The sequence below is a fragment of the Molothrus aeneus genome, chromosome 5 (genome assembly GCF_037042795.1).
Source record: "Molothrus aeneus isolate 106 chromosome 5, BPBGC_Maene_1.0, whole genome shotgun sequence".
Lineage (NCBI taxonomy): Eukaryota > Metazoa > Chordata > Aves > Passeriformes > Icteridae > Molothrus > Molothrus aeneus.
The window spans coordinates 69,173,476-69,198,937 of record NC_089650.1 but is presented as its reverse complement, the minus strand read 5'-3'; the positions used below and the strand labels follow the sequence as shown (position 1 = coordinate 69,198,937).

The 25,462-nt window shown below is 53.4% G+C and overlaps 1 protein-coding gene across 1 annotated transcript; it reads left to right on the top strand.

The window, feature by feature from the left end:
* The first annotated feature begins 48 nt into the window (after positions 1–48).
* On the top strand, positions 49–20,093 carry ASB13 (ankyrin repeat and SOCS box containing 13). Its single transcript, XM_066551081.1, has 6 exons — positions 49–142; positions 4,768–4,955; positions 6,755–6,905; positions 10,180–10,314; positions 13,046–13,237; positions 15,219–20,093. Exons 1-6 carry the CDS (start codon positions 100–102, stop codon positions 15,344–15,346), a joined length of 837 nt encoding a protein of 278 aa, XP_066407178.1. The 5' UTR covers positions 49–99; the 3' UTR covers positions 15,347–20,093.
* The last annotated feature ends 5,369 nt before the right edge of the window (positions 20,094–25,462 follow it).

Sequence of the window (25,462 nt, the reverse complement as noted above, 5' to 3'; positions counted from 1 at the left end):
CGCACTACAACTCCCGGCGTGCTCTGCGGCGGGCCCTGCCAGCCCCGGCAGGCCCCGGCTCGGGACGAGGCCGCAGCGGCGGCTCTGCGGGGCCGGGCCATGGAGAGCCCCGGCGGCAGCGGCTCCTTGCGGGGCGACATCGGTGCGTGGGCACCGGGCCGGGCTGGGCACACCTCGGGGAGCGCCTGGGAGCGGGGCCGCGCCGGGAACAGACGGGAGCTGCGCGGAGCGGCGGGGCTGGGGGGTTGCGGGATGGGGCTTTGGGGCTCGCAGGGTGGGTTTGGTGGTTAAAGTGGGATTTGGGGTGCTAAAGAGTGCTCTGCGGCTTTGAGGATGGGGTTTGGGGATTGCAGGACGGGTTTGGGGGCTGCAGGACGGTTGTGGGGTTTAGGGTGTGATTTTGGGTGTTAAAGAGGGGTTTGGGGGTTACAGGATGGGTTCTGGGGGTTGCAGGGCGGTTTGGGGACCGAGTGGCCTCTCGCAAGGAAAGGGATAAGAGGATGCTCGGGACAGCGTCAGGACACGGCAACGATCCTTGCTCCTCCCTCATTCCCGGGGAACCATCCCTGTTACACCTCCCTAAATTCCCGGGGAACGATCCCTGTTACACCTCCCTAAATTCCCGGGGTATGATCCTTGTTACACCTCCCTAAATTCCCGGGGAACGATCCCTGTTACACCTCCCTGATCCCCGGGGAACGATCCTTGTTCCTCGCTAAATCCCCGCGTGCGGTGCTGTGGGGCTGTGGGATCGGGATGTTCCCACCTTGGAGCCGCGGTGCCCAGATCCCAGCGGCTGCTCCCGGGTCACCCCCGGGGCTCGTGTCCCAGTTCCCAGGGCAGGGACACCTCCCCCTGTCCCAGGCTGCTCCAGCCCCAGTGTCCAACCTTGGACATTGCAGGGATCAGGGGCAGCCCCAGCTGCTCTGGGAATCCCTTCCCAAAATCCCAGCCCAGTCTCCCTCTCCAGGGAATTCCTTCCATTCCCAGCTCTCCCAGCCTGGGATTGGATCCATCCCCACCCCGACTCCTCTCTAGGAAGGGATTTTGGGATCCGGGGGCTTCACTGGGAATCTCAGGACTCTAGGAAGGGTCTCCCTTCCCTATTCCATCCCCAATTCCCATAAAAATCCCTCGGGATGGATTCTGAGTGTCCCAAATCCCAGAATCCCAGAGCAGTTTGGGTGAGAAGGGACCTTAATGTCCATCCCATTCCAACCCCACCATCCCAGGCTGCTCCAATCCTTCCTTGGACATTGCAGGGATGCAGGGGCAGCCCCAGCTGCTCTGGCAATCCCAGCCCAGCCAGGAATTCCTCATTGCCAAGATCCCATCCCTGGCTGCCCTCTGGCACTGGGAGCCATTCCCTGGGTGCTGTCCCTGCAGGCCTTGGCCCCAGTCCCTCTGCAGCTCTCCATCCTCATCTGGATTTGCTCCTCCTGACATAAAAACCACCAGGAGCTCCGGGCAAGGAAAAACCACCCAGGGATACTGGCAAAGGAATGAGGATCTCCCAAACCAAGGGGGAAAATCCCTGTGAAAATGTTGGGACTCGGAATTCTTTTATTCCTTTTTTTTTTTGTTTTTGTTTTTTTTTGTTTTAATGGAGAGGCTGTATTAACACTTGGAGCTGTTTTTACTCAGGGCCACCTCCAAAGCAAAGCCCACCTGAGAGGAGGTGACACTGTCCCCTCAGGGTGGCACCAGAATTGCCCCGTGCTGGGCGCTGACAAAAGGTCTTGGAGGTGGGAACTGCTTTTTGCAAGCCCCACAGACTTTTGGGACGGGATTTTTGAGGTGGGCTGAGTTTTCCCTTGATCCCAGCTCTTCTTCCATGCTCCTCCAGGAATCCAGAGATTGGGAAGGGATTTTTGAGTTAGGCTGAGTTTTTCTGGGCTGAGTTTCTCCTTGATCCCAGCTCTTTTTCCATGCTCCTCCAGGAATCCAGAGTTTGGGAAGGGATTTTTGAGTTAGGCTGAGTTTTTCTGGGCTGAGTTTTCCCTTGATCCCAGCTCTTTTTCCATGTTCCTGCAGCAATCCAGAGATTGGGAAGGGATTTTTGAGTTAGGCTGAGTTTTTCTGGGCTGAGTTTCTCCTTGATCCCAGCTCTTTTTCCATGCTCCTGCAGCAATCCAGAGATTGGGAAGGGATTTTTGAGTTAGGCTGAGTTTTTCTGGGCTGAGTTTTCCCTTGACCCAGCTCTTTTTCCATGTTCTTGCAGGAATCCAGAGATTGGGAAGGGATTTTTTGAGTTGGGCTGAGTTTCTCCTTGATCCCAGCTCTTTTTCCATGCTCCTCCAGGAATCCAGAGTTTGGGAGGGGATTTTTGAGTTAGGCTGAGTTTTTTCTTGATCTCAACTCTCCTTGTTCCTGCAGGAATCCAGATCTTGGGAAGGGATTTTTAAGCTGCATTTTTCATTCATCCCAGCTCTTTTTCCATGTTCCTCCAGGAATCCAGAGTTGGGAAGGGATTTTTGAGCTGGGCTGAGTTTTTCCTTGATTCCAGCTCTTTCTCCTTCCATCCAGCCCATGTTCCTCCAGGAATCCAGAGGGATTTTTTAGTTGCACTGAGTTTTTCCTTGATCCCAGCTCTTTTTCCATGTTCCTGCAGGAATCCAGAGTTTGGGAAGGGCTTTCTGAGCTGGGCTGAGTTTTTCCTTGATCCCAGATCTTTTTCCCTGCTCCTCCAGGAATCCACATCTCCATGGATATTTTCTCCCAAATTGGTATTCTCAGGAGAAAAACATACATGAAAAATCCATATATGAAAAATCCTGCGATTCTGCCTTGGCAGGATGGAGCAATTGCAGTTTTAATGGAATTATTGCCATGGATTTTCCAGCTCCATCATTGTGCTGACCAGAATGGATTTAGGGAATTTCATCTTCCTGCAGGGGAAAAATTGATATTTTCTCCCAAATTGCTATTTTCTCCCAAACTGGTAATTTTCTCCCAAATGGGTATTTTTCCCAAGTGGATATTTTCTCCCAAATTGGTATTTTCTCCAAAACTGGTATTTTCTCCCAGATTGATATATTCTCCCAAATGAATATTTTCTCCCAGATTGGTATTTTCTCCAAAATTGCTATTTTCTCCCAAATGGATATTTTCTCGCAAATTCATAATATTCTCCCAAATTGGTATATTCTCCCAAATTGGTATATTCTCCCAAATTGGTATTTTTTTCTGAATTGGTATTTTCTCCCAAATGGATATTTTTTCCCAGACTGTTAATTTCCAGCAGAAGAACATGGATTTTGCCATCCCTGCAGAGACCAAGGCCGGGGTGGATTTTGATGTTACAAACTGAAAGTCGCTGCAGAGCAGAAATGACCAAAAATAGAATTTTAAAATTCCCCCCCCCCCCCCAAAAAAAAAAGAAATTCCCTAAAAACTCTGTTGGGGAAGATGAAACAGGAAAGCCTTATAAATATGATTGTCTGGCAAGAGGTTTTGAGAAGGTAGAAACTATGAGTGAGATTGAAGTGAAGGCAAGCTTTGAGATCCCTCAGTTACTGAACAACTGGAAAACAATGGCATGGCCGGCTGAAGGTGATCCCCTTTTGATGGAACAACACCCTCTGCTTGCAGACAGGCCCAAGGGGCAGAGCAGACCCTGCCAGCTTGGCAGAGGGGGCCCAAAGAGGAGTTTGTAGGGTTTAAAATGTAACACAGGATGGGAATGTAATGATTCTTATAGGCTGTATGGAAATGCTATAGGAATTGTGTATTGTACTGGATTGGTCAGGGAGAATCAGAATATTCAACACAGAAGAAGATTTATGGTATTGGAACGGGAACCTCGCTCTCTTACCCTTTTACTCTCTTACCTTTTTTACTCCCTTATTCTCTCACCCTCTCATCCTCTCTGCCCCTCTCTTCTCTCGGGCCTGCTCTGAGCTGTGGCTGGCAGCTCCCAGCAGGGCCCTGCACCCAGGCCCTGTGCAATAAACCCCAAATCCCAAAAGGCCCCTGCACCCAGGCCCTGTGCAATAAACCCCAAATCCCAAAAGGCCCCTGCACCCAGGCCCTGTGCAATAAACCCCAAATCCCAAAAGGCCCCTGCACCCAGGCCCTGTGCAATAAACCCCAAATCCCAGCAGGCCCCTGCACCCAGGCCCTGTGCAATAAACCCCAAATCCCAGCAGGCCCCTGCACCCAGGCCCTGTGCAATAAACCCCAAATCCCAAAAGGCCCCTGCACCCAGGCCCTGTGCAATAAACCCCAAATCCCAGCAGGCCCCTGCACCCAGGCCCTTTGCAATAAACCCCAAATCCCAAAAGGCCCCTGCACCCAGGCCCTGTGCAATAAACCCCAAATTCCAAGCCCTGGCCTCAGAGATCTCCCTTGTGCTGGTGTGCACAGGGGTCCAAGGATGAGGGAAGAGGCGAGGATCTGACTCCATGTTTCAGAAGGCTGATTTATTATTTTATGATATATATTAAAACTATACTAAAAGAATAGAAGAAAGGATTTCATCAGAAGGAAAAAGAATGGAATGATAACAAAATCCTGTGACTGACCAGCGAGTCTGAAACAGCCGGGCCGTGATTGGCCATTAATTAGAAACAACCCCATGAGCCCAATCCCAGATGCACCTGTTGCATTCCACAGCAGCAGATAACCATTGGTTACATTTTGCTCCTGAGGCCTCTCAGCTTCTCAGGAGGAACAATCCTAAGGGGAGGATTATTTCATGAAACGTGTCTGCGACACTCTCGCTGTCCGTCTGTCCCGCCATCATCCCTCCCTCCCTCCGTTCCCCAGGTTTCTGGGCGGACCGCACGCCGGTGCACGAGGCCGCGCGCCGCGGGGAGATCGGGCGGCTGCAGCAGCTGATCGAGAGCGGGGCCTGCGTCAACGCCGTCACCTACGACTCCATCACGCCGCTGCACGAGGCCAGCCTGCGGGGCCAGGCCCAGTGCGTCAAACTGCTGCTGGACGCGGGCGCCCAGGTGCGACCCGCTCCCTTCCCGCTGGGAACGCGCCCGGCGGCGGCCTGGGAACGGCCCCGGGGAGCTGGGGAGGGGCTGGGGAGGCTGAGGGAGCTGGGAAGGGGCTGGGAGCGGCCCCAGGGAGCTGGGGACGGAGCTGGGGAGGCTGAGGGAGCTGGGCAGGGTCTGGAGAACCAGGAGGGGCTGAGGGAGCTGGGAAGGGGCTGGAGAGGGGCTGGGAGCGGCCCCAGGGAGCTGGGGAGGGGCTGGGGAGGCTGAGGGAGCTGGGAAGGGTCTGGAGAGCCAGGAGGGGCTGAGGGAGCTGGGAAGGGTCTGGAGAACCAGGAGGGCTGAGGGAGCTGGGAAGGGTCTGGAGAGAACCAGGAGGGGCTGAGGGAGCTGGGCAGGGTCTGGAGAGCCAGGAGGGGCTGAGGGAGCTGGGCAGGGTCTGGAGAGCCAGGAGGGGCTGAGGGAGCTGGGAAGGGTCTGGAGAGCCAGGAGGGGCTGAGGGAGCTGGGAAGGGTCTGGAGAGCCAGGAGGGGCTGAGGGAGCTGGGAAGGGTCTGGAGAACCAGGAGGGCTGAGGGAGCTGGGAAGGGTCTGGAGAACCAGGAGGGGCTGAGGGAGCTGGGCAGGGTCTGGAGAACCAGGAGGGGCTGAGGGAGCTGGGCAGGGGCTGAGCCTGGAGCAAAGGAGGCTCAGGGGCCCTGGTGGCTCTGCACAAGTCCCTGCCAGGAGGGCACAGCCCTGCTTTTCCCTGCTTTTAACTTGTTTTTCCCTGCTTTTTCCTGCTTTTAACTTGCTTTCCCCTCCTTTTAATGTACTTTTAACCTGCTTTACTGCTTTTCCCTGCCTTTAAACTGCTTTTAACTTGCTTTCCCCTGCTTTTCCCCTGCTTTCCCCTACTTCTAATCTGCTTTTCCCTGCTTTTAACCTGCTTTTCCCTACTTTTAACCTTTCCCCCCACTTTTTCCCTGCTTTTAACCTGTTTTTAACCTGTTTTTCACCACTTTTCCCCTCCTTTTAACCTGCTTTCCCCCTACTTTTAACCTGTTTTTCCCTGCTTTCATTAATATTAACCTCCTTTTCCCTGATTTTAACCTGCTTTTCCTTACCTTTAACCTCCTTTTCCCTGTTTTTTCCTGGTTTTAACTTGCTTTTTCCTTCTTTTAACTTGCTTTTCCCTGCTTTTAACCTCCTTTTAACCTGCTTTTCCCCTACTTTTCCCTACTTTTAACCTCCTTTTTCCCTACTTTTCCCTACTTTTAACCTACTTTTCCCCTACTTTTCCCTACTTTTTATCTGTTTTCCCCTACTTTTCCCTGCTTTTCCCTTACTTTTCCCTACTTTCAACCTGTATTAACCTACTTTTCCCCATACTTTTCCCCTACTTTTCCCTACTTTAAACCTGCTTTTCCCTGCTTTTCCCCCACTTTTCCCTACTTTTAACCTGCTTTTCCCTACTTTTAACCTGCTTTCCCTCCACTTTTCCCTACTTTTAACCCCCTTTTTTCCCTATTTTCCCTACTTTTAACCTCCTTTTTCCCTACTTTTCCCTACTTTTAACCTGCTTTTCCCTATTTTAAACCTACTTTTCCCTACTTTTTACCTGTTTTAACCTGCTTTTCCCCCACTTTTCCCTACTTTCCCCCTGCTTTCCCCCTGCTTTTCCCTACTTTTAACCTTCTTTTCCCCCACTTTTCCCGACTTTCAACCCGCTTTCCCCCTGCTTTTCCCCCACTTTTCCCTACTCTCAACCTGCTTTTCCCGCTGCCTTCCCTGTTGGTGACGCGTTCCCGGCGGTGTCCGTGTGTCGGGCAGGTGGACGCGCGGAACATCGACGGCAGCACGCCGCTGTGCGACGCCTGCGCCTCGGGCAGCATCGAGTGCGTGCGGGTGCTGCTGTCGCACGGGGCCAAGGTCAACCCGCCCCTGTACACGGCCTCGCCCCTGCACGAGGCCTGCATGAACGGTAACTCCCCACGCCTTCCGGGCGGGCATTCCAGGGGAATCCCGGGGGAATCCCAGGGGAATTCCAGGGCAGTTCCAGGGTCGTTCCAGGGCAATTCCGGGGCCATTCCTGGGAGTCATTCCAGGGTAATTCCAGGGCAATCACAGGGTCATTAATTCCAGGGTCATTCTAGGACCATTCCAGGCTCAGTCCAAGGGAATTCCTGGGTCATTCCAGGGCAATTCCTGGGTCATTCAAGGGAAATTCCAGGGCACTTCCAGGGTCGTTCCAGGGCACTTCCAGGGTCGTTCCAGGGCAATTCCAGGGTCGTTCCAGGGCAGTTCCAGGGTCATTCCAGGGCACTTCCAGGGTCATTCCAGGGCACTTCCAGGGTCATTCCAGGGCAATTCCGGGGCCATTCCTGGGAGTCATTCCAGGGTAATTCCAGGGCAATCACAGGGTCATTAATTCCAGGGTCATTCTAGGACCATTCCAGGCTCATTCCAAAGGAGTTCCTGGGTCATTCCAGGGCACTTCCAAGCCCATCCTGGGGCCATTCCTGGGAGTCATTCCAGGGTAATTCAAGGGCAATCACAGGGTCATTAATTCCAGGGTCATTCTATGACCATTCCAGGCTCAGTCCAAGGGAATTCCTGGGTCATTCCAGGGCAATTCCTGGGTCATTCAAGGGAAATTCCAGGGCACTTCCAGGGTCGTTCCCGGGCACTTCCAGGGTCGTTCCAGGGCACTTCCAGGGTCGTTCCAGGGCAATTCCAGGGCAATTCCAGGATCATTCCAGGGCACTTCCAGGGCAGTTCCAGGGTCGTTCCAGGGCAATTCCAGGGCAATTCCAGGATCATTCCAGGGCACTTCCAGGGTCGTTCCAGGGCACTTCCAGGGTCGTTCCAGGGCAATTCCAGGGTCATTCCAGGGTTATTCCAGGGCACTTCCAGGGCAGTTCCAGGGTCATTCCAGGGCAGTTCCAGGCCCATCCCGGGGCCATTCCTGGGAGTCATTCCAGGGTAATTCCAGGGCAATCACAGGGTCGTTAATTCCAGGGTCATTCTAGGACCATTCCAGGCTCATTCCAAGGGAATTCCTGGGTCATTCCAGGGCAGTTCCAGGGCACTTCCAGGGTTATTCCAGGGCACTTCCAGGGTCGTTCCAGGGCAATTCCAGGGCAATTCCAGGGTTATTCCAGGGCACTTCCAGGGCAGTTCCAGGGTCGTTCCAGGGCACTTCCAGGCCCATCCCGGGGCCATTCCGGAGTCATTCCAGGGTAATTCAAGGGCAATCACAGGGTTGTTAATTCCAGGGTCATTCTAGGACCATTCCAGGCTCATTCCAAAGGAATTCCTGGGTCATTCCAGGGCCATTCCTGGGTCATTCCAGGGCAGTTCCAGGGCACTTCAAGGGTTGTTCCAGGGCAGTTCCAGGGTCGTTCCAGGGTAATTCAAGGGCAATCACAGGGTCATTAATTCCAGGGTCATTCTAGGACCATTCCAGGCTCATTCCAAGGGAATTCCTGGGTCATTCCAGGGCAGTTCCTGGGCACTTCCAGGGTCGTTCCCGGGCACTTCCAGGGTCGTTCCAGGGCAGTTCCAGGGTCGTTCCAGGGCAGTTCCAGGCCCATCCTGGGGCCATTCCTGGGAGTCGTTCCAGGGTAATTCAAGGGCAATCGCAGGGTTGTTAATTCCAGGATCATTCTAGGACCATTCCAGGCTCGTTCCAAGGGAATTCCTGGGTCATTCCAGGGCCATTCCTGGGTCATTCCAGGGCACTTCCAGGGCACTTCAAGGGTTGTTCCAGGGTTGTTCCAGGATCATTCCAAGGCAATTCCTGGGCCATTCCAGGTCAATTCCTGGGTCATTCCAAGGTCATTCCAGGGTCATAACAGGGAAATCCCAGGGTCATTCAAGGGCAATTCCAGGGGAATTTCGGGGTCATTCCAGAGCAATTCTAGGGCCATTCCAGGAGTAATTCCAGGCTCATTCCAGGCTCATTCCGTGGGCGTTTGCAGCCTGGAATGGGCTGCAGGCACCGTGTGGCCACACCCTGGCCAGGCTGTGCTGCCCTGTGGAGGTCGGCAGGTGGGAAGGGAGAGGGACCTGCAGGGATCCCAGTCTGATCCCAGTCTGATCCCAGTCTGATCCCAGTCTGATCCCAGTCTGATCCCATTGCTGATCCCACTGCTGATCCCGTTTTTCCCAGCAGAGCAGGAATTCCTGTTTTTCACTGGGAATTCCATCCTGCTGTAGTGGGAATTCCTGGTTTTCAGCAGGGATTCCCAGTTTTCATTGGGAATTCTCAGATTTCAGGGGGATTTTCCTGGTTTTCAGCAGGAATTCCTGGATTTTAGTGGGATTTTCCTGGTTTTCAGCGAGAATTCCATCCTGGCGGGTTGGGACTTCACAGTTTTCAGTAGGACTTCCCAGTTTTCAGCAGGATTTCCCAGTTTTCAGCAGGAATTCCCAGTTTTCAGCAGGAATTCCCAGTTTTCGTCAGGATTTCCCAGTTTTCAGCAGGAATTTCCAATTTTCAGCAGGAATTTCCAGTTTTCAGCAGGAATTCCTGATTTTCACCGGGATTTCCCTGGTTTTCATTGGGAATTCCCGGTTTTCAGTGGGAATTCCATCCCAGCATATTGAGAATTCCCAGTTTTCAGCAGGAATTCCCAGTTTTCAGCAGGAATTCCTAGTTTTCAGTAGGATTTCCCAGTTTTCATTGGGAATTCCTGGTTTTCAGCAGGATTTCCCAGTTTTCAGTGAGAATTCCCAGTTTTCAGCAGGATTTCCCTGTTTTCAGCGTGAATTCCTGATCTTCATCGGGATTTCCCTAGTTTTCAGCAGGATTTCCCTGGTTTTCATTGGGAGTTCCCAGTTTTCATCAGGAATTCCCAGTTTTCAGTGGGATTTTCCTGGTTTTCAGCAGGATTTCCCAGTTTTCCTTGGGATTTCCCAGTTTTCATTGGGAATTCCTGGTTTTCCTTGGGATTTCCCAGTTTTCAGTGGGAATTCCCAGTTTTCCTTGGGATTTCCCAGTTTTCCCTGGGAATTCCCATTTTTCCTTGGGAATTCCTGGTTTTCATTGGGAATTCCCAGTTTTCATTGGGATTTCCCAGTTTTCCTTGGGATTTTTCAGTTTTCATTGGGATTTCCCAGTTTTCCTTGGGAATTCCCGTTTTCCCGTGGGAATTCCCATTTTTCTTTGGGGATCCCCAGTTTTCCCTGGGAATTCCCGTTTTTCCCTGGGAATTCCCGTTTTTCACTGGGTGTTCCGTGTGTCCCGGTCCCAGGCAGCCCGGAGTGCGTGCAGCTCCTGATCGAGGTCGGGGCCAACCTGGAGGCGCACGACTGCCACTTCGGCACCCCCCTGCACGTGGCCTGCGCCCGCGAGCACCTGGACTGCGCCAAGCTCCTGCTGCAGGCAGGTGCGGCCCCGCGGCAGCGGCACGGCCCCGGGAACGGCCCCGAGCGGCTGCTGCGCACGGCCGATGGCTGACCCCCTTCCTGACCCCCTTCCTGATCCCCTTCCTGATCCCCTTCCTGATCCCCTTCCTGATCCCGTTCCTGATCCCCTTCCTGACCCCCTTCCTGATCCCCTTCCTGACCCCCTTCCTGACCCCCTTCCTGATCCCCTTCCTGATCCCCTTCCTGACCCCCTCCTGATCCCCTTCCTGATCCCCTTCCTGATCCCGTTCCTGATCCCCTTCCTGATCCCCTCCTGACCCCCTTCCTGATCCCCTCCTGATCCCCTTCCTGATCCCCTCCTGACCCCCTTCCTGACCCCCTTCCTGACCCCCTTCCTGATCCCCTTCCTGATCCCCTTCCTGACCCCCTCCTGATCCCCTTCCTGATCCCCTTCCTGACCCCGTTCCTGATCCCCTTCCTGATCCCCTTCCTGATCCCCTTCCTGATCCCCTTCCTGATCCCCTTCCTGACCCCCTTCCTGACCCCGTTCCTGATCCCCTTCCTGATCCCCTTCCTGACCCCCTTCCTGACCCCCTTCCTGACCCCCTTCCTGATCCCGTTCCTGATCCCCTTCCTGATCCCGTTCCTGATCCCCTTCCTGATCCCCTTCCTGATCCCCTTCCTGATCCCCTTCCTGATCCCGTTCCTGATCCCCTTCCTGATCCCCTTCCTGATCCCGTTCCTGACCCCACTGCTGACCCCACTGCTGACCCCACTGCTGACCCCACTGCTGACCCCACTGCTGACCCCGTTGCTGACCCCACTGCTGATCCCACTGCTGATCCCACTGCTGATCCCACTGCTGACCCCACTGCTGATCCTGTTCCTGATCCTGTTCCTGATCCTGTTCCTGATCCCACTGCTGATCCTGTTCCTGATCCCGTTCCTGACCCCACTGCTGACCCCACTGCTGACCCCACTGCTGACCCCACTGCTGATCCCAATGCTGATCCTGTTCCTGATCCCACTGCTGATCCTGTTCCTGACCCCACTGCTGATCCCACTGCTGATCCTGTTCCTGACCCCACTGCTGACCCCACTGCTGATCCCATTGCTGATCTCACTGCTGATCCCAATGCTGATCCTGTTCCTGATCCCACTGCTGATCCTGTTCCTGACCCCACTGCTGATCCTGTTCCTGACCCCATTGCTGACCCCATTGCTGACCCCATTGCTGATCCCGTTCCTGATCCCACTGCTGATCCCACTGCTGATCCCACTTCTGATCCCACTGCTGATCCCATCCCTGATCCCATTTCTGGTCCCGTTCCTGATCCCGTTCCTGATCCCATTTCTGGTCCCATTGCTAACCCCACTGCTGACCCCATTCCTGATCCTGTTTTTCCCTGCACACACCCCTCTGGTCCCATTCCTGGTCCCATTCCTGGTCCCATTCCTGGTCCCATTCCTGATCCCATTGCTGATCCTGTTTTTCCCTGCACAGACCCCTCTGATCCCATTCCTGGTCCCATTGCTGATCCCTTTTCTCTGCATAAATTTCCTTTTCCCCAGATAAATTCCCTTTTCCCTGGCCAGATCCTCTTTTCTCAGCCTGGATCCCCTCTTCCCTGGCTAAATCCCCTCTTCCCTGGCTAAATCCCCTCTTCCCTGGATAAATCCCCTCTTCCCTGGATAAATCTCCTTTTCCTGCCTGGATTTCCATTTTCCTGCCTGGATTTCCTTTTCCCTGGTCAAATTCCCTTCTCCCTGGCCAGATCCCCTTTTCCCTGCCTGAATCCTCTTGTCTCTGGCTAAATTCCCTTTTCCCCAGATAAATCCCCTTTTCCCACTTGCCTTTCCTTTCCCTGGCTGCATTTTTCCCCTTTTCCCTGCCTGCCTTTCCTTTCCTTGGCTGGATTTATCCCCTTTTCCCTCTCTAATCACCCTTTTCCCACCTGGCTTTCCTTTCCCTGCTGGATGTATTCCCTTTTCCCTGGATAAATTCCCTTTTCCCTGGCCAAATCCCCTTTTCCCGCCTGCCTTTCCTTTCCCTGGCTGGATTTATTCCCTTTTCCCTGGATTAATTCGCTTTTCCCTGGCCAAATTCCCTTTTCCCTGGATAAATTCCCTTTTCCCTGGATAAATTCCCTTTTTCCCTGTCTGGATCCCCTTTTCCCTGCCCAGATTCCCTTTTCCCTGGCTAAATCCCCTTTTCCCACCTGCCTTTCCTTTCCCTGCTGCATTTACCCCTTTTCCCACCCGGATTTCCTTTCCCTGCTGCATTCATCCCTTTTCCCACCTGCCTTTCCTTTCCCTGCTGGATTTATTCCCTTTTCCCTGGCCAAATCTCCTTTCCCCAGGCTAAATCCCCTTTTCCTGCCTGCCTTTCCTTTCCCTGCTGGATTCATCCCTTTTCCCACCTCGCTTTCCTTTCCCTGCTGCATTCATCCCTTTTCCCACCCGGATTTCCTCTCCCTGCTGCATTCACCCCTTTTCCCACCTCGCTTTCCTTTCCCTGCTGCATTCATCCCTTTTCCCACCCGGATTTCCTCTCCCTGCTGCATTCACCCCTTTTCCCACCTCGCTTTCCTTTCCCTGCTGCATTCATCCCTTTTCCCACCTCGCTGTCCTTTCCCTGCTGGATTCATCCCTTTTCCCACCCGGATTTCCTTTCCCTGCTGCATTCATCCCTTTTCCCACCCGGATTTCCTCTCCCTGCTGGATTCATCCCCTTTCCCCGGGGTTCCCCAGGCGCCAACGTGAACGCGGCCAAGCTGCACGAGACGGCGCTGCACCACGCGGCCAAGGTCAGGAACGTGGACCTGGTGCAGCTGCTGGTGGAGTTTGGGGGCAACATCTACGCCCGGGACAACCGGGGCAAGAAACCCTCGGACTACACCTGGAGCAGCAGCCCCACGGCCAAGTGCTTCGAGTTCTACGAGAGTGAGCGGGGGCGCCACACGGCAACTGGGAACTGGGGATCAAACCCCCTTTATTGGGAATTGGGAATCAAACCCCCCCTTTATTGGGAATTCGGGCATCAAATCCCTCTTTTATTGGGAATTCGGGCATCAAACCCCCTTTATTGGGAATTGGGAATCAAACCCCCTTTTATTGGGAATTTGGGAATCAAACCCCCTTTTACTGGGAACTGGGAATCAAACCCCCTTTATTGGGAATTCGGGCATCAAACCCCCTTTATTGGGAATTCGGGCATCAAACCCCCTTTTACTGGGAATTGGGAATCAAACCCCCCTTTTATTGGGAATTCGGGCATCAAACCCCCTTTATTGGGAATTCGGGCATCAAACCCCCTTTTATTGGGAATTGGGAATCAAACCCCCCTTTTATTGGGAATTTGGGCATCAAACCCCCTTTTATTGGGAACTGGGAATCAAACCCCCTTTTATTGGGAATTCAGGCATCAAACCTCCTTTTATTGGGAATTGGGAATCAAACCCCCTTTTATTGGGAATTGGGAATCAAACCCCCTTTATTGGGAATTCGGGCATCAAATCCCCTTTATTGGGAATTGGGAATCAAATCCTCTTTGTCCTGGGAATTGGGAATCAAACCCCCTTTTATTGGGAATTCGGGCATCAAATCCCCCTTTTATTGGGAATTGGGAATCAAACCCCCCTTTTATTGGGAACTGGGGCATCAAACCCCCTTTTATTGGGAATTGGGCCATCAGACCCCCTTTTATTGGGAATTCAGCCATCAAATCCCCTTTATTGGGAACTGGGTCATGAAATCCTCTTTGTCATGGAATTGGGCCATCAAACCCCCTTTTATTGGGAATTGGGAATCAAACCCCCTTTTTATTGGGAATTGGGAATCAAATCCCCTTTTATTGGGAATTGGGAATCAAATCCCCTGTTATTGGGAACTGGGCCACCAAATCCCCCTTTTATTGGGAATTGGCCATCAAATCCCCTTTGTCCTGGGAACTGGGCCATCAAATCCCCTTTCTCATCCCATTTTTATCCCATTTCTGATCCCGTTTTTCCTGTTTCTGATCCCATATTCCCATTTCTGATCCCATTTCTGATCCCACATTCCCATTTCTGACCCAATTTCCAATCCCCTATTCCCATTTCTAACCCCATTTTCAATCCCCTATTCCCATTTCCAATCCCCTATTCCCATTTCTGATCCAATTTCCGATCCTCTATTCCCATTTCTGACCCCACATTCCCATTTCCAATCCCATTTTTATCCCGTTTCTGACCCCACATTCCCATTTCCGACCCCACATTCCCGATTCTGACCCCACATTCCCATTTCTGACCCCATTATCCCGTTTCTAATTCCACATTCCCATTTCTAATCCCATTTTTATCCCATTTCCAATCCCCTATTCTCGTTTCTGACCCCACATTCCCATTTCCAATCCCCTATTCCCATTTCCGATCCCCTATTCCCGTTTCTGACCCCATTTTCCCGTTTCTGACCCCATTTTTATCCCGTTTCTGACCCCATTTCCAATCCCCTATTATCCTGTTTCTGACCTCATTTTCCCATTTCCAATCCCCCACATTCCCATTTCTGACCCCATTATCCCATTTCTGACCCCCTATTCCCGTTTCTCACCCCATTTTTATCCCATTTCTGACCCCATTTCTATCCCGTTTCCGACCCCACATTCCCATTTCCAATCCCCCATTTCTCTCCCGTTTCCATTCCCCCATTTTTATCCCGTTCCTGACCCGTTTCTCTCCGTTCCTGACCCGTTTCTCTCCCGTTCCTGACCCCATTTTTATCCCGTTCCTGACCCGTTTCTCTCCCGTTCCTGACCCGTTTCTCTCCGTTCCTGACCCGTTTCTCTCCCGTTCCTGACCCGTTTCTCTCCCGTTCCTGACCCGTTTCTCTCCCGTTCCTGACCCGTTTCCCCCCCGCTCTGTGTGTGTGTGTGTTTCCGCAGGGACGCCGCTGAGCCTGGCGCAGCTGTGCCGGCTCTCGGTGCGCAGGGCCGCGGGCCGCCGGGGCCTGCAGGGCATCGGCCGCCTCCAGATCCCGCCGCGCCTCATCCGCTACCTCTGCTACAACTGACACGGCCGGGAGACAACCGGGAACAACCGGGAAAAACCCCCGGGAAAACCCCCGGGAAAAACCCCCGGGAGAACCCCCGGCCTCGGAGGCTCCTCCTGCTCCTCTACCTCCCCACCCCAAAATCCCTGTTCCGATGGAATTCCAGGCGCTGCTGTAAACGGGATTTGTCGGGAGCTCCTCCTTTCCCTGGGCTTTCCTTGGAACTGCCCGGGTGGAATTTTAGCCTCTCCCAGGTGGCATTCCCTGATTTCCCTGGATTTCCTCTGTGGGGCCCAGTCAGGGGGGAGAGAAATGGGATAACTGTGGAGTGGGAACCATTCCAGCCGGGAATGCCGTGCTCTGGAGCAGCTCTAATCCCACTTTGATCCCATTTTTCCCTGCACAGACCCCTCTGATCCCATTTCTGATCCCGTTTTTCCCATTTTGATCCCGTTTTTCCCTGCAGGGATCATCCATCCCCTTTTGGGCGATCCAGCCTGGAATGACCCGGGCTCCCTTTCCCTGCTGGCTGCAGGGGGGCTGGGAGGGGAAATCCTTGGATTTCCAAATCCTTGGATGTGGATGGGATCCCACCCTTGGGAATAACTCCAGTGCCAGCTGCGAGCTCTGCTGGGGGCAAATGAATTCCCTGCTCATTCCTTTAGGGAATTCCCAAAATTAACCCCAAATTAACAATTCCCTGGATGAATTCCCTAAAGGAATTCCCTCCATTAACAATTCCCCAAAGGAATTCCCCAAAGGAACCAGACCAGGCTAATTGGAGGCTCAGCACCTCGTTCATTTAGGGAATGTTCAGGGTTTTCCAGGAGCATCCAGAGGCTTTGGATCAACACCAGGGATGAGGAGAGGCCAGGCTGGGATTGGCTCTGTCCCAATCCCATTCCCAGTCCCAATCCCATTCCCATTCCCAATCCATGTCCCAGTCCCATTTCCAGTCCCGTTGCCATTCCTGTTCCCATGTCCCATTCCCATTCCCAGTCCTAATCCCATTCCTATTCCCATTCCCAATCCCACTCCCAGTCCTAATCCCATCCCATTCCCAATCCCATTCCCAATCCCATTCCCATCCCATTCCCATCCCAATCCCATCCCATTCCCAATCCCATTCCCATCCCATTCCCAGTCCCAATCCCATCCCAATCCCAACCCCTTTCCCACATCCCAGGACGTTCCCTGATCCCAGATCTGGTTTCCCCCTCCCTGGGATCCCCTGGGATACAACAGGACTGGGTTCTGCCTGGAAGTTTGGGAATTTTGGGATTGATTTTCCCCCTTTGGAGCTCTTTTCCCAGTGCCAGGTTGGGGTTGGGATTCCAGGGATTGGGGTTGGGATTCCAGGCCTGAATCCCAGCTGGAATTCCTGGAATTCCTGGGGCTTTGTCCTTGCCTGTCTGAGCTGGGAATCTCCTTCCCCTTCCAGTTTTCCCTGCTTTTCCCCAAAATCCTGGAAAATCCCAGAGTTTCCCTTACAAGAACAAATCCCTCCCAAACTCCTGGAATCCATCGGGATCCAGGCTGGGAATGCCGAATGCACTTTATGGGGCTTGGGTTTAATTTTCATTTTATTTATGCATTTATTTATTCCTCCCCTCCCTTTTCATCCTGAAAATCCCAAACCCTGCTGTTCCCATCCCGAGTTTGGGGCTGGGATTCCCAGAAATGGGAAACTGTGGAAACTCAGGGAAGCCCCAGAGGGGATTTTTGTGGGATTCATCCCTGGGAATGGCAGGAAAAGGTTTTGTGGGACAGTTGAGGGATCCCAAATCCCTTTTGAGGATCCCAAATCCCTTTTTAGGGTTCCCAATTCGCCTTTAGGGATCCCAAATCCCATTTTAGAATCCCAAATCCCTTTTTAGATTTTCCTGAGGTTTTCCATACCCTCCTTTTCCCAGGAAAATCCAGGGTGATCCTGCAGAGCTTTTTGGTGCCCATCCCAAATTTCTGGGTGGATTTGGGGAATGTGGAGAAAACCCCTGGAGCACCAGGTCGTGGTTTTAACCCCAAAATCGACATTTTGGGATTGCAGAGCAAAGCCCAGGGGGGATCAAACCCCACGGATTCCTTGGGATTTCTGGAAAATGGGATGAACCCTTTGGCTGTTCCCACCTCTCCTGCACGTCACAGAATCCTCCCATCCTGAAAAGCCCCAAACTCCCTCGCTTTGAGATGGATCCTGAGCTTTTGGTGGTGCCCTGAAACTGAGATCCTGGATTTTCCCTGGATTCAGGAACTTGGGAAGTGCTGGAAAGGGGAGGAACTCCTCAGAGCCGGGGATTTGGGCACCTGGAATTTATTCCTGATCAAAGGGAACCAGGGAAGGGTTGAGGTTATTCCTGATTAAAATTCACTCTGGAAAATCTCACCCGTGTCCGGCTGTTGTGGGATCTGCCCTGGAATTCTCTTCCTTCAGCAGCCTCATCCCAAATTCCAGGGCTGGGACAGCTGGGAATGTTCCCCTGGAGAAGGGAGGGATCCAGGGAGAGCTTCCAGCACATTCCAGGCCTGAAGGGGCTCCAGGAGAGCTGCAGAGGGACTGGGGCCAAGGCCTGCAGGGACAGCACCCAGGGAATGGCTCCCAGTGCCAGAGGGCAGCCAGGGATGGGATCTTGGCAATGAGGAATTCCTGGCTGGGCTGGAATTGCCAGAGCAGCTGGGGCTGCCCCTGCATCCCTGCAGTGCCCCAGGAAGGATTGGAGCAGCCTGGGATGGTGGGATTGCAATGGGATGGACATTAAGGTCCCTTCCCACCCAAACTGTTCTGGGATTCTGGGATTTGGGACACTCAGAATCCATCCCAAGGGATTTTTATGGAAGTTGGGGATGGAAAAGGGAAGGGAGACCCTTCCTGGAGTCCTGAGATTCCCAGTGAAGCCCCCGGATCCCAAAATCCCTTCCTAGAGAGGAGTCGGGGTGGGGATGGATCCATTCCCAGGCTGGGAGAGCTGGGAATGGAGGGAATTCCCTGGGAGAGGGAGACTGGGCTGGGATTTTGGGAAGGGATTCCCAGAGCAGCTGGGGCTGCCCCTGATCCCTGCAATGCCCAAGGCCAGGCTGGAGCAGCCTGGGCTCAGGAATTGTCCCTGCCCATGGAATGGGGTTGGAATTGGAGGATCCTGAGGGTCCCTTCCCACCCAACCCCATTCCATGATTCCATAAAAAACCCCACAGTGTTCATCCCTTTCCCAAAACCTTTCATTCCTCGTTTTCCATGGAAAACCTGGGAAGAAAGGCTGGGACTGGGGAATCTTCCCAGAGAAATCCCGAGCTCTGGAAGGAATCAGGGGCTGGAAAAATCCCAAAGAATCTGGGAGGGAAACGGTGCTGGGAAAAACAGGATAATCCCTTTTTTTCCCCCTAAGGAATTCTCTCCAGCCAGTCCTTATCCCGGAGCCGGCTGGGATGGGGAAGAGCCGCCCGTGGCTTTTGGAGGAGGAAATTTTGGGAGGAATTCTGGGTGAAGTTCCCACCGTTCCCACAAAAACCCCTCTCAGATCCGCAGGGTTGGGATGCGGGAGCCGCTTCCCGGCGCGGCGCCGCTTGGCGGAGCTGCTCCCCCCAGGAAAAGCTCCGGGAATGGGAATTCCCGAGCAGCAGCGTCCGCGCCGGCCCCGCTCAGCCCAAACCCGGCACCCCCGGCGCGCTCTGCGCCCCTGGACGGGAACCGCGGATCCCAAACCCCCTCGGATCCCAAACCCCCTCGGATCCCAAACCCCCTCGGATCCCAAACCCCCGCGGATCCCAAACCCCCTCGGATCCCAAACCCCCGCGGATCCCAAATCCCCGCGAATCCCAAACCCCCTCGGATCCCAAATCCCCTCTGATCCCAAACCCCCTCTGATCCCAAATCCCCTGGGATCCCAAACCCCCTCGGATCCCAAACCCCCTCTGATCCCAAATCCCCTGGGATCCCAAACCCCCTCGGATCCCAAATCCCCTCTGATCCCAAACCCCCTGGGATCCCAAACCCCCTCTGATCCCAAACCCCCGCGGATCCCAAATCCCCTCTGATCCCAAACCCCCGCGGATCCCAAACCCCCTCGGATCCCAAACCCCCTGGGATCCCAAACCCCCTGGGATCCCAAATCCCCTCTGATCCCAAATCCCCTCTGATCCCAAACCCCCTGGGATCCCAAACCCCCTCTGATCCCAAATCCCCTGGGATCCCAAACCCCCTCTGATCCCAAACCCCCTCGGATCCCAAACCCCCTCTGATCCCAAATCCCCTCTGATCCCAAACCCCCTCGGATCCCAAACCCCCTCTGATCCCAAACCCCCTCTGATCCCAAACCCCCTGGGATCCCAAACCCCCTCTGATCCCAAACCCCCTCGGATCCCAAATCCCCGCGAATCCCAAACCCCCTCTGATCCCAAATCCCCTGGGATCCCAAACCCCCGCGGATCCCAAACCCCCTCTGATCCCAAACCCCCTCTGATCCCAAACCCCCTCTGATCCCAAACCCCCGCGGATCCCAAACCCCCGCGGATCCCAAACCCCCTGGGATCCCAAACCCCCTGGGATCCCAAACCCCCTCGGATCCCAAACCCCCTCGAATCCCAGCAATGCCCAATCCCCAAACACCGGCCCCGCTAATCCTGGAGCTGGGAATTCGGGATTTTTTTTGTTTTTTGGGGAACAGTAAATCACCTCCAGAGGGTTCGGTCCCCACCTCCAGACTCCAATTCTCCCGGCCCCAAAAAGACTTGGAATTCCCAGATCTGTAATAAAATTCCCTCTGCTCTCGGCTCAGGACAGGCGCGTTTTTAAGGAGAAAAGCAGGAATTTCGGGAAAGACTTGGATAGGGAGGGAAGGGGGAGCACGGGGCAGGCTGTGCCTCCATGGATGGGCTGAAAATCGGGAAAAACAGGGGAAAATTGTTATTCCTTCTTTTCAGCTTTGCTACTTTATTTTATTTTATAGTATATTTTATTTTATATTTTATATATATGATATATATAATATATATTTTATATTTTATCTTTTTTATCTAATTTTATCTTATTTTTTATTTTATTTTATATTATTGTATTTTATATTTTATTTTATTTTTTATTTTATTTTATTTTATTCTCCTTCCCAGGGCTGATTTGGGATTAGTTTGGGAATTCCATGTGGGTTTTTAATCGAGGAAAAAGTGGAGCTGGGAATGGGGGGGTGTGAGAATTTTAATTGTTTGTCCCTGGGGATGTTTTCTGGAGCAGCAGCCCCATCCCTCCTGCTTATCCCGAAGGAATAAAAAAAAGAGGGAAAAGATTCCCCAGATCCCTCCGGGCTGGGCCGTGGTGACGCGGGGCTGGCTGAGCTCCTGTTCCCATAAATTCCCATTCGTGAAAATTCCCGACAGCTCCAGCGGGGCTGGAAAACCGAGCGGCTCCGGGTGCACTTAACCCCTGCAGGGACTCCCGGCTTTCGCAGGAATTTTGGGAATTTGGGGAGGGCTTTAGTTGGAGTTCACCCCCTGCAGGTCGCCGCCCTATGGAATCTGCGGCTCCCGCGGGATTTGGGATCTTTCCCGATGTTCCCAAAGCCCTCCAGGCGCCCCCAAACTCCTTTTCCAGATGAATTCATTCCCTCCCGGCCGGCCGGGCTGGAGCCCATCCCGGGCTGCTGGAATGAATTCCCTGCTTGGAATTCTGCATTTCAGGCTCCCAGTTCCCCCGGGATCGATCCCCTGGGGAATATTTTGGGAATTGGAGTTTGGGGAAGCCCTGGGCAGCGAAGGGGAGAGGAGCCCCAAGGCCTGGCAGAATCCCTCGGGATTTACCTTGGGAATGCCGGGGAAGGGGATGGAGGGGCTGGGATTGGCTCATCCCAAAGCCTCGGCCCCGAGCCCGTTTGTTCCTCCTGCTCCCACTTTCCCTGGTCCCCTGGTCCCATTGTCCCCTGGTCCCATTGTCCCATTGTCCCTTCTCCCTGCCCCGCTGCTCTCCTGCTCCCAAGCCCCAAGACTCGTCCTCATCTCCTCTGCTCCCTTCTCCTGATCCAGCTTTTCTCCATCTCTTGCTCCCAACTTTTCCTTGTCCCCTGCTCCCCTCTCCTGGTGCCACTTGTCTCCACCTCCTGGTTTTCCACATCCCCTTTTTTTGTCCCATTCTCCTCCTGTTCCCATTCATCCCCAGCCCAAAGTCTCATCCTTGTCCCCTCTCCTGATCCCAAATGTCCTCATCCCCTTGTTCCTTCTCTTGATCCCTCCTGTCCTTGTCCCACTGTTCCTTTCTCCCGATCCAGCTTTTCTCCATCTCTGACTCCATCTGTTTTTCCTTGTCCCTTGATCCCCCTGCTCCCCTCTCCTGGTGCCACTGGTCCCCACCTCCTGTTTTTTCAGGTCCCCTTGTTCCATCCCATTCTCCTCCTGTTCCCTTTTATCCCAAACCCCAAAGTCTCATCCTTGTCCCTTCTCCTGATCCCACGTGTCCTTGTCCCACTGGTCCCCTCCCTGATCCAGCTTTTCTCCAACTCTTGCTCCCAACTTTTCCTTGTCCCCTGCTCCCCTCTCCTGGTGCCACTTGTCCCCATCTCCTGTTTTTTCAGGTCCCCTTTTTTCATCCCATTTTCCTCCTGTTCCCATTTATCCCAAACCCCAAAGTCTCGTCCTTGTCCCCTCTCTTGTCCCCATCTCCTGGTGTTTCATTTCTCCCACAGTCAGGATTTTCTCCTTTCACAAATTACCCCAAAGTGGAAATCCAGGGAGGAAAATCCTGGTTGAACAAACAGGTTGAACAAACACCCCTGGGAGAGGGAACCGTTTCTTTTTTCCATGTTCTGGTCACATTTTCCCCTCTCCTGTCCCTCCTGTCCCTTCCCTTGTCCCCAGCTCTGCTCCCCTTTATTTCCCTCTCCCCATCCCATTCCCGTCTCCCTGTCCTGCTCATTCCCTCTCCTCATCCCCAGAATTCCATGAGGGATTAATGCCAAAAACCCCAAATTTGGAGATAAACCCAACCCCCCCAGCCCCAAAATCAGGGATTTTCTCCCAAACCTTTCCCCGTCTGGCACAGCCTCAGCCCCAGTGTTGGAGCTGGCACCAGATTTTTCCCTTCTCCGTCATCTTGGCCATCCCTGGATGATGTTTCCCACATTTCCCCGTGCCTGATTTTGGGGTGATTTTTGTGGTTTTTTCATTTCTCCAGAAGCAGACAGGATTTTCTCCTTCCACAAAAACCCCAAAAGTGGAAAACCAGGGAGAAAAATCCCTTTAAAGCAGGTTACACAAACACCCCAGGGAAACGGAACCATTGCTTTTTTTCCGAAGTAAAACGCTGGAAAAACGAGTTTATAAATGGATTTTTGGGCTTTGTTTTCCTCCCCCCGTGCAGAACCTGCCCTGATTTCCCAGCCCAGCTGCCCTCACCCCACCAACCTGGAGCAATCCCATTTCCTGAGCCGTTTTTCCAGACTTTTCTCTGGCGGCTGGAGGTGGAGGGGCCTCCTCTTCCCGCAGGCATTTCCCAGGCACATTCCCAGTCGTGTTTGCTCAGGGGCAGAGTCACTGCTGGGGAGGGGGCAGGGAGCCACGGATCCACAGGGCTTGGAAAAGGGAAAAGTGGGGAAAAACAGGGGGAAAAAATTCCTGCTTTTCCTTTGGGAAAACCCTGGGAGGCCTCGGTGTTGTTTTCCCAAGTTTAGTTAATTCTGGTTTTAAAGTCTCGTTGTGGAAACGGGATGGAAACATCTCGGGTTGCTAAAATTAAAGGGAATGGGGAGGATTTGGGGTTGATTCCGCAGGGTTGGAGCAAACATCTCCAGTCCTTTAGGATGGGGGATGCTGGGGGGGGTCCTGAGCTGCTTTTTTACCTTAAAAGTTCAATTTTAGGGCAAAATCAGTGTCTGGGTGAGCAGGGAAAGGGGAGCAACGGGGGCAGAGCTGGATTTGTGGTTTTGGGTGGTGTTGGAGCCCTTGGTGGATTTTTTTGTTGGAAAATACCTGGAAAAGGGGTGGGAGATTGTCCATGGTGGAGGTGGGAGCAGCTGGATCCTGGAGATTTCCCCTCCAGTCGCATCCCAAGGGATGCCCCCAGTCACATCCCATTCCGGGTGATCCCATGTCCCACCCTAAATCCACCCCAGGTCCCATCCCAGGGGTTCCTCATGGTCATTCCATGGATCCCTCGTCTGCCATTCCATGTGCTCCCATCCCAGATCCCATCCCAGGTGATCCCTGCTCCAGATCCCACACTGGATGATTCCCACATGATCCCTATCCCAAATCCCACCCTGGATCACCCTTCAGGGTCCATTCCAGCTGATTCCCTATCCCAGATTCCACACTGGGTGACCCCACAGAGCCCATTCCAGGTGACCCCTATCCCAAATCCCACCCTGGATGATCCTCAGGGTCCATTCCAGGTTATCCCTACTCCAGATCATCCCCCATATCCCATCCCATCCCATGTCCTGGCTCAGATGATCCCACAGGACCCATCCCAGGTGATTCCTATCCCAGATGATTCCCAGTTCCCATCCCAGGTGATCCCTGTTCCACATCCCATCCTTCAATGCCCATCCCTGCACCTGACCAAGCTTTAGGGTGGAAAATCAGGATGTGGAGGGATCAGGGAGAAACCAGGGATCCTCCAAACTTCCCAGGTTCCAAGTGCATCCCCTGGACCTCGATTAATTTAATTATTAACCAACACCAGATGGAATTCCGCTGGTCATGGATCTGCCAGGCCAGATCCTGCAATTCCATCAGCTCCTTCTCCTCCAGAGGGACACTTTGAGGAGGAAAACCTGGATTTGGGAAGCAAAATCCCCTCCTTTTCCTGCTGAATAAAAAGGGACCATCCTGTCCATCCATGTGTCCATCCCAAGGGATGCTGGTGGGAATTTCCCACTGCTTTCCCAAGCACCAGATTCCAGGAAAAATGGGAAAACGTGGATGAACTTCCTCCATTGTTGATGGAGCTGCTGCGTTGGGATCCAGGCTCCCGTTCAGGATCATCATCAGGAAAAACCATCCTGGGATAAGCGGAAAAAAAACACTCCAGGAATTAAACAACCCGAAAATAGAAGGAGAAAAAAGAAGGTCAGGCCTAAAAATACCGGGATCGGTTTGGAGTTGGATCCTGGCATGAAATAAATAATCCGGGTTTATGGGGAGGACTAATTTTAGGCATTCATCGCAACAGCCCGGCGTGACCCTGGAATTTTTTCCGGCTGGATTTTGCTGGATTTGGGGATTTTGGGGCTGGGCTTTGCCCCGCTCCCATCCTGGGAGTGTGAGGGAGAAGGAGCTGGGAGCGAGCGTGGGCGTGCTGGGCTCTGCCAGGACCCGCCCGGTTTTCCCGGGAAAACAACTGGGATTGCCAAAGTTCCCAGCCCCAGGGATGGGCTGGAGCGGGGCTGGAGCCGTGGTGGAGCCAAAGGTCCCCACGGAGCAGCTCGGCCCCGTTTGCTCGTTAGCAATGGAGCATTAATTAAAGCCATTAAAATGAATTTTCCTCCCGATTCCTCTGTGGAGGGAATGATCCCATCCCAGGATTCTCCCTCGTTGTGGGGAAACCGAGTCACGGCGAGTTTGGGAAAGGTGAATCCTGCTCTGCTCAGCTTTGGGGTGGGGACTGGGGATAAATCCAGTTTTTCCTGGGTTGGAAGAGGGAAAAGGACCCCTGAGATCCTGGGGGGTGGAGACAGATCCCAAAAGTGATGAGATTTGGGATGGGGATGGCCACATCCTGGTCTCCAGCATCTTGCCAGCCTTTTGGGAAAAGGGATGGAGTGGGAAGAGGATGGAGATGAGGAGGGGTTTGAGCCTGACCAGGATGATTTGAGGGAATATTTTCAGCAGGGATCCCAAGGAGAAGCCGAATGAAGCAGCCACCAGGATGTGGGGGGACATTTTTATTGGACTCAGGGATGTCAGGGAATTTTCAGTGGTCTCTGGAATATCTACAGACACGAGACATCCCATGGGGACCCCAAATCCATCTGCGCCCCACACCCGGTGCAGACGCCGCTTGGTGATGCTCCAACTGGGATAAAAGAGGATTTTTCCAGCCTGGAGAAGGTGGGAGGGGATGGAGGGGCTGGGGGAGAACCACCTCAACCTCTGTTCCCTATGGGGAAAAAAAAGAAGGAAAAATTTAAAAAAAAAGCACCACAAAAATCGGTTTTTCCA